This window comes from Xyrauchen texanus, chromosome 23, assembly GCF_025860055.1.
Source record: "Xyrauchen texanus isolate HMW12.3.18 chromosome 23, RBS_HiC_50CHRs, whole genome shotgun sequence".
Classification (NCBI taxonomy): domain Eukaryota; kingdom Metazoa; phylum Chordata; class Actinopteri; order Cypriniformes; family Catostomidae; genus Xyrauchen; species Xyrauchen texanus.
Window position 1 is genome coordinate 4,555,944 of NC_068298.1, and position 8,783 is coordinate 4,564,726.

Genomic DNA, 8,783 nt, shown 5'->3' on the forward strand with positions numbered 1-8,783 from the left:
TCAAGCTCGCTGGATGTTTTTTGTTTTTGGCATGCACAACGGTCTCTAGAATTTACTCTGAATGGTGCCAAAAACATCCAGTGAGCAGCATTTCTGCAGACGGAAACACCTTGTTGATGAGAGAGGTCAACAGAGAATGTCCAGACTGGTTCGAGCTGACAGAAAGGCTACGGTAACTCGGATACCACCTTTGTGCAGTTGTAATGAGCAGAATAGCATCTCAGAATGCACAACACGTCGCTTGAGGCAGATGGGCTACAACAGCAGAAGACCACGTCAGGTTTCACTTCTGTCAGCCAAGAGCTGAAAGCTGAGGCTGCAGTGGGCACCGGCTCACCAAAGGGTAAAGACTGGAGTAACACCGTCTGGTCTGATGAATGTCGATTTCTTCTGAGGTACACAGATGGTAGGCATACTTGTCTTTTTCGATCATGTTAATGCCAACGGCATACATTTTGCCAAAGGCGTGTATTTAGGGGGTCATTTTGAAATTTCAACCTCAGTTCCTATAATACATATACATTCCTATAATACACTGTGTAGACAAAATAGTTATACTCAGGACCTTCAGGAAAAGAAATGTCCCCATTGAAACCCATTAAACCGGCATTATTTGATCCCAGTGCCATAAAATCAGGAATTCTATTCTATATTTCATTCTGGAGCCCTGGATTCAAAATTGTAATTTTTTTTATATTTTCCACCAGATGGCGCCATTCTTCTCATGTTTAGCCTATGGAGCAAACACATGCTTTTCCCCTATTTTCGGTTTGCTGTATTATAGAGCACTGCAGACCAAATTATGCAGCTAAGTGTGTGTGTGTGTGTGAAATAAACAACAGTGGCATTATGTAAAACTGGCCTTTAAAGGGTTATAATCCTGAAAATGAATGGATATTTGGTAGTTATGATCAGGACTGATGTTGGTTATAAAATCTAAGTCAGTGAAAGTGGTAAATAATATTAATATATAATATTTTTATGAACATTTTTGTCCTCTAAGGTCCTGAGTGTGATTTTTTTTTTATCTGACACCACAAAAAATAATAATAATACATCAAAATCAATGTTGTTGCTAATCATTGACACATCCCAGACTGTGATAATAATAATAATTTAAAAACAATTGTAAGTAAGCGATCAGTTATGGAAAATAATTCATGTTTTGTTTTTTTTTCCTAAAAAACAACAGCGGCGCTATATAAACAAACTGGCATTTGAAGGGTTAAAAATCCTGAAAATAAATATATATTTGGTAGTTATGATCAGGACTGATATTGGCTAAAAAATAACTAATTGAAAGTGAAAAATAATATTAATATATAATATTATAACTGTTTTTTTGACGCGGACATTTTTGTCCTTCAAGGACCTCTGAGTAACTTTTTGAAATTGACGCAAAAGTGTTAAATACATATTTACGTGAATAATTTAGTAATATACAGTTATTATTCAAGTTATCGTGGCCCTCTCCTGTTATCGCATAAATTAAAGCTGAAGTAATTCCTGCGACACTAGCGCCACCAATCGGAATTGCAAAAATAAACCTCAATACGCCCCCCATCTGCCATTGGTCAAACACAGAGATAGTCCCGCCCTCGACTCACGCCATTGGTTAACTAACGTTGTTGGGGCGGGTCACTCTTAACAAACAGAGCCGAAGAAAGACAGTGCTTAGTTTTCGAGAAAATCAACCAAATTATTAATAGTTGTCTCCGCATATCAAGCTTGGATAGCGTAAAGTATCATGATACAGAAAATGTTACATACATCATCTTTAAACCAGTAGACGAGTGAGGAACTCTTACTTTGAAATTTAATTTGGCGTGCCCTCTTTATGATCACGCTGTCTGCTTTCACACGGACGCAAGAAGGAGAGGCGCGACAGGATTTCAGAGGCGGTGAGAGTTTCTCGAAACTACTTAAAAAAATGATAACTGCCGTTTTAGGGCTGAAATGGAGAGTCGTGTTTGTCCTGCTGTTCGTTTAATATGTAAAGCGTATGTTGTGGTTGTGAAACGTTACAGGAAATAGTTGTCATTGGGCGCGCGCAGAAACTCCATGTCAAATCTGCTCATTAGACGAGGCGTGAGTGCTAACAGCAGCTAATCAATGTCACTGTCTGTAAAAGCTGTTTCCAAAAATAAGGAAGTTGCAAGTTTCCCAACCTGATTGATTGTTAGCAATACGTGCTGATGTGGTACTTTCGAGACTTAAATATGAATGAAGTGCGTCTTATGAACTTTATCTGCCTGTTTGCTAGCATTAGCAGCTTCCGCAATAACAGTCTGCGTGCCCTATAGAGAGCTGATGAAACTCCACTAACTTGAAACTTTGATAAGTTGAGTAAAGTTAGTTGCTGGCAGGTTTTAAGGCAAGCTAGTGATCTGGTCGCTGTCGTTCTCGAGCTGCCCTTGTCAAAAGACAACAAGGAATGTTTACAGGATTCTATTTGGAATTTCTGTCGTCATTTTGAATTAATTCAAAATTATAGAAAAAAGGCTCCAAAATTATCAGTGTCTCTGGATGCTTAATTTACCATGTATAGGTGTTTTTGAGTAAAATGAACATATTCTATAAAGTACTGACAACATTTCTCCCAAATTCCAAATAATTATATTGTCATTTAGAGCATTTATTTGCAGAAAACTGGTCAAAATAACAAAAGAGATGATGTGTTTTCATTCCTCAAATAATGCAAAGAAAATAAGTTCATATTAGGAAGTGTTCAGAAATCAATATTTGGTGGAATGATCCTCATTTTCAATCACAGCTTTCATGCGTCTTGGCATGCTCTCTACCAGTCTTACGCATTGCTGTTGGTGACTTTATGCCACTCCTGGTGCAAAAATTCAAGCATCTTGGCTTTGTTTGATGGTTTGTGGCCATCCATCTTCCTCTTGATCACATTCCAGAGGTTTTCAATGGGTCCAGGTCTGAAGATTGGGCTGGCCATGATAGGTTCTTGATCTGTTGGTCCTCCATCCACACCTTGATTGACCTGTATGTGTGGCATGGAGCATTGTTCTGCTAGAAAATCCAATCCTCAGAGTTGGGGAACATTGTCAGAGCAGAAGGAAGCAAGTTTTCTTCCGGGATAACCTTGTGGCTTGACTCACGCGTCCTTCACAAAGACGGATCTGCCCGATTCCAGCCTTGCTGAAGCACCACCGATCATCTACCTGGTCGTCTAATGGTTAGACGGAGACCTGAAGAGGGCATACAAGTTACGTTGTCTCGCACCAACTATGAAATTTGGTGGAGGATCGTGATGATTGCATTATTTGATATCTGAAAACAGTTAATCTATAACATTCTGCAAATAAATGCTCTAAATGACAATATTTGTATGTGGAATTTGGGAGAAATTTTGTCAGTGCTTTAAAGAATAAATTAATAATTTTTTTTCATTTTACTCCACACACACCTATAAAGAATAAATCCGGAGAAACTGATGATTTTGCTGTGGTCTCTTAATTATTTAATTATTGTATATACATATACATACATACATACGTGTATGTGTTAATTAACATCGTCACAAATGCTGTCAACTGAGCTTAACTTGTATAGAAACCAGAATATACTTTAAACATATTTGCAAATTCATGCATTACATTTTTATATATATATATATATATATATATATATATATTATTTTGTTTTTAATTGTCCCTCCTGTTCTTTAAAAAACAAAATGGAGGTTACAGTGAGGCACTTACAATGGAAGTCAATGGGGCCAAATATTAGAGGGTTTAAAAGCAGAAATGTGAGGTTTATAATTTTTTTAAACGCTTGCATTAATTATTCTGTTAAATGTCCTGTACTATCAAAGTTGTCAAATTGTTTAAATTGTAATTTTTCTGGTGGTTTATGATTTCCAGCGTTGAATCTTCATGGCCACCAAGTTGTTAAATTGTCTATAACTGTACAAAGAAATGGTTTGCAAGTGATTTTATCACACTAAAATCATGTCTGTATGAATATCTTGTGTCTATGCATTGACTTCCATTGTAAGTGCCTCACTGTAACCACGACTTTTGCTCGAAATTTTAGTCAAAAGTAACTTTTTGTTGTGATCAACATTATGCCACTAATGCTGTCGAGTACCCGGAATATTCCTTGAAATTAAGTACCGAAACATTTACCATGGTAACCAAATTTCTCTTAAACATCACCACAGTTATTGTGAATACTGTCAAATCATAATAAAACTGGGATCTTCTTCAAACAGTGTGGAAGCTTGTTTTTGTCACGTTGAATGTATTTTATTAAAATAGTTTCCCGATGACAATCATGCAAATACCAAGTGACCACAGTTTAGAAACGATAGCTGTAGTGCTGTAGGTAATTTGACAGAAACTGTGGTTACTATTGTCATTTTTGCTCTTGTATGCAGGATCTGAACTAATTTTAGTCTGTTTTCTAGTAGGGTCCTCTGTGGTTAAAATGTTCTCTCAGGTCCAATTAATTTTAGAGCAATGTTTTTATCATCTGTCTTAAAGCAGCATTGTACTTGGTTGTAGGTGCCGCTGCCCGTGTGGACGAAGAATGCAGACCATAAAGTGTGTAGTGGTGGGTGACGGGGCAGTCGGCAAAACATGCCTTCTCATTTCCTACACGACAAACGCCTTTCCCGAGGAGTACATCCCCACTGTGTTTGACAACTATAGCGCTCAGATGAGCGTTGACGGCCGTACAGTAAGCCTTAACCTTTGGGACACAGCAGGGCAGGAAGAGTACGACCGCCTGCGCACACTCTCTTACCCGCAAACGAACGTCTTCATCATTTGCTTCTCCATCGGAAGCCCCTCCTCCTGTGCTAACGTTCGCCACAAGTGGCACCCGGAGGTGTCCCACCACTGCCCGAGTGTACCCATCCTTCTGGTGGGCACCAAGAGGGATCTACGCTCCGACAAGGAAACGGTTAAGAAGCTGAAGGAGCAAGGGCTCGCGCCAACGACCCAGCAGCAGGGCAGCGCGCTGGCCAAACAGATCGGCGCAGTCAAGTACATGGAATGTTCTGCGCTTCTCCAGGAGGGCGTACGGGAGGTGTTCGTAGAGGCCGTTCGTGCTGTGCTCTACCCTGTGACCAAAAAGAATGCGAAGAAGTGCGTGCTTTTATAGTCTGTGCATTGAGAACTGTCAGCGGATATGAACTTGACCGCAGTCGAAAACCAGCCGCGCTGTGTCTTTCTCCATCTCTTCTTATTTACGCCTCTTTAATCGCTCTTTCAGGTCTCTTTGGCTCATTTGCGGGCTTGTTGACGCCTTGTTTCTTCATGTTATTTTAAATCAGTAAGCCGAAGTTCCTCACCTGTTTTTCTAATGATTAATAACAATGTTTTAGCAGAACCACTCAATGAAAGATGCATTCGCAAACAAATTAACGGTGTTGTGTTTCGCAATGCTTTGCATTCCGATAAGTGTGCAATATAACGAAGACTGTTGTGTGACCAAGGCTCATTTATGCAACGAGTTTGTCTTAATGCCTCTAATGAGGAAAACTCATCAGAATGTGTTTATAGTCCCTCTGCGGGACGTTTCCCAGCCAAATCTGATGTGCCTTTTGAAATGCAATTTAAATTTGAATTTTTCTAACGTACATTTTGTATTTTAACCATATCTGTGCAGTATCGCCAAAGCAATATTTGATTGAGTTTTATTAATAGTAGAATATTTGGGTTGTACTGGCCAACGGGTGACTCTTATTATGAAATGTCTAGGTTTTATTTCGCACCAAAACCAAAAGATTTTTTCCCCATAATGAAATGCACATTTTAGGCCCGTTTAATATTTTAAATTGTGGCAATAATTTAATGAATATAAAGTACATTTTAATCCTAAAATTTTAAACGTGTATAATAAAGTTATAGAAATAATCTTGTGGCAACACTTTACAATAAAGTCGTATTTATTAGCATTAGTAAATGCATTAGGGATCACAAACTAACATTTAACAATTTTTACTATTAATTACAGCGTTTACTAAAGGAGTATTCCAGGTTCAACACAAGTTAAGCTGAATCAACAGCATTTGTTACCGTTGATTACCACTAAAAATTATTTCGACTCATCCTGCCATCCTGTAAATCATTGTAACGATGAGGCAACTTACAATGGAAGTCAATGGGGGCCAATCAGTAATCGTTAAGATACTCACTTTTTAAAAAATATGGCCATAAGACCTAAATATTATGCTTTTTAATGATGATTTTTGTTCAATAAACTGATCGCTTACTTGCCTTTTCTGTTTAAAGTTATATCTAATTTTACAGCTTTGTTGCCATGACAACGTAACAGGGCGTAATCCCTAAAACAACAGTGAACATTTTAATTTAAGCAACTTTACAGCTCAAATAATACACGAGTTTCAACAGAGGAATTAATGTATGTGCTTTTAGAAAATAATAAGCTTCACATTTCTGCCTTTTAAACCCTCCAAAAATTGCCCCATTGACTTGCATTGTAAGAGCCCCACTGTAACGTCGATTTTTGCTACTTTTTAGTTTTTTTTTTTAAGAAAAGCCGGGACGAGTTGAAATGGTATTTTGTTGTATTTAGCATTATCCCACAAATGCTGTCAATTGAGCTCATCTTGAATTAAACCCGATATATTGCTTTAAACTCACTAAATGTTAATATATAAAAATACAATTGTTCATGGTTGTTCACAATGCATAAACAAATTTTAGCATATACAACTTTTACGTTAAAAACATTTTAGGACGTGTTGAAATGAACATTTATCATGATTAATAAGTACTTTAAATGTTGTTCATTGTTGGTTCATGTTAACTGCATGTTAGCTAACAGCCTTATTGTGAAGTGTTACCTGTTTTAAATAAAAACGACAGAGTAGTACAAAAATACGATTATTTTACAATTTAAATATAGTTGTTGTTGTTGTTGTATTACAGGAATGAGAATATGCCTAATTGTCTTAAAATAATGCCACTGTTAAAATCTTGGACATTTCTCATGGGATTTACCTTTAATCATGTGACCTCAGTGTGGGAGTCATTCTGAGAATTGTTCCTTGTGGAAACATCTCAACAAAAGGCTTTTATTAATGGCTACATCTCACTGTGACGCTAAACAAGTATTAGTCATGCCTGTATTATCAACCTGTTCAATTTGGGTTAGCCCGTATTTCCTGGTTAGATTTTCTACATAAAGAGATTGTCTGTCAGGTTGACCTGCATGCCTTACCGGAGTTCACAACAAAGCCTTTGACCAGCAGTTTGCCTTATTTTCTGTTGTCATGTCAGTTTGATTCAGCTTTTAGTAAATGCCTCACTCTTTGCTGCATTGCGTCACTGTGTGACATAAAATATGGTTAAAAAACACCTCCTAGACCAAAGAATGAGCTGCAGGCATGCGTGACTGTCGTTGCGCTAATCTACTGCGTCCATAGTACAAACCCATAACTATTTCGACAATTTCGCCAAATTTAGTCTGTCACATGATTTCTTTCAACAACATTGGCAGATGTTTAATTCTACCAAGATCTGATTATCTTGATCTAAACATGGGGAAAACCAAGTTAAACCACATTAAGTATACGTCAATATTACCGCACTCGCACAATGTTCTCAATATTCGAGTCTGTTTCCAATATTATTGTTGTAAATTTCCACTTATCTCAACAGTTAAAAAGATAATCGCACGCCGTTTGAGATGCATGTTATGATACGCCTGTTTTACTCCATTTTACCGAACAATGACTTTACCGGTTAATGTGTGATTTGTGTTCTTCATCTTAAAGTGGTGGTCAAACATTTTGCAAAACTGACATTACTGAATAGCAGCGTGGTATGAAAACAGACGCTGTTGAAACCTGTGACTCCGTTTCACTCACACCCAACGTTTAATAACTGATGCAGTCAAACTTCTAAAATACCTTGCGTTTTAAATGTGTGCTCTTCTTCTTTGTCTGTCAAATGTGACCAATGACTGCCTTTGAATAGAAAGATTTATTGCTATAACTGGACTTGTATATGTCAGCCGTTTGAGTCACACCTGATATGAATCGCAACAATGTTTGCATCTGTTGGAGAGATCATTTCTTGTTTTGAAATGAGCTTGAATGAATTCCATGTTGCCGAACTGAATTAAACATTGTGTTGTTGTTGAGATATGTAAGCTGTTATCTTTAGTAGGTGTGACGTGTGCGAGGGTGAGTGCACGTGTGATTGTGACATGTACTGGTGAGCTGGTTTCTATTTTATCACTTCAATGTAAGCGGACAGTAAGGCCTCATGCTGCATACTGTCTGCGTTTTATGGTATGTGGTACTACATTTATACACTGGGAACTTGATTTTGTCGAAATTGCATTTTTATAACCAAAATAAATTGTATAAATGAACTAACCGTGAAATTTATTTTAAATTATGCTGAATAAATGTTTACATGTCTTCTCTGTGGTTCAGTTACTTTATTAGGGTCATTCTGTGAAGTGGGTCGTCTCTGTAAGGTTTCAAATATCTGAAAAATAATGTGTATGTGCGTTAAAGAATTTAACTTAAGCTTTCCCTTGGAGAAAAATTTATTGTCAAAGTTTTTCGTTCCGTCGCAAAATATTCTGTTTCCTCACAATTAGTATTGCGCTTCCTCGCAATAGTTTGCATTCCCTCAAATTAGTTTAGCATTATACTTTGCATTCCCTCACAATAGTTTGCTTTTCCTCTAAATGTGTTTTGCGTTCTCTCATAATAAGGTTTGCGCTCCCTCGTAATAGTTTTGCGCTCTCGTAATAGTTTTTCCGCTCTCATAATAGTT

The 8,783-nt window shown here is 37.4% G+C and overlaps 1 protein-coding gene across 1 annotated transcript; it reads left to right on the forward strand.

The window, feature by feature from the left end:
• Positions 1 to 1,670: 1,670 nt before the first annotated feature.
• Positions 1,671 to 8,413, forward strand: rhogd (ras homolog gene family, member Gd). Its single transcript, XM_052154452.1, has 2 exons — positions 1,671 to 1,901; positions 4,527 to 8,413. Exon 2 carries the CDS (start codon positions 4,552 to 4,554, stop codon positions 5,125 to 5,127), a length of 576 nt encoding a protein of 191 aa, XP_052010412.1. The 5' UTR covers positions 1,671 to 1,901; positions 4,527 to 4,551; the 3' UTR covers positions 5,128 to 8,413.
• Positions 8,414 to 8,783: the final 370 nt, after the last annotated feature.

Excerpts from the sequence above, each read along its gene's own strand:
- rhogd (XM_052154452.1), top strand. The coding sequence starts at position 4,552 with ATGCAGACCATAAAGTGTGTAGTGGTGGGTGACGGGGCAGTCGGCAAA.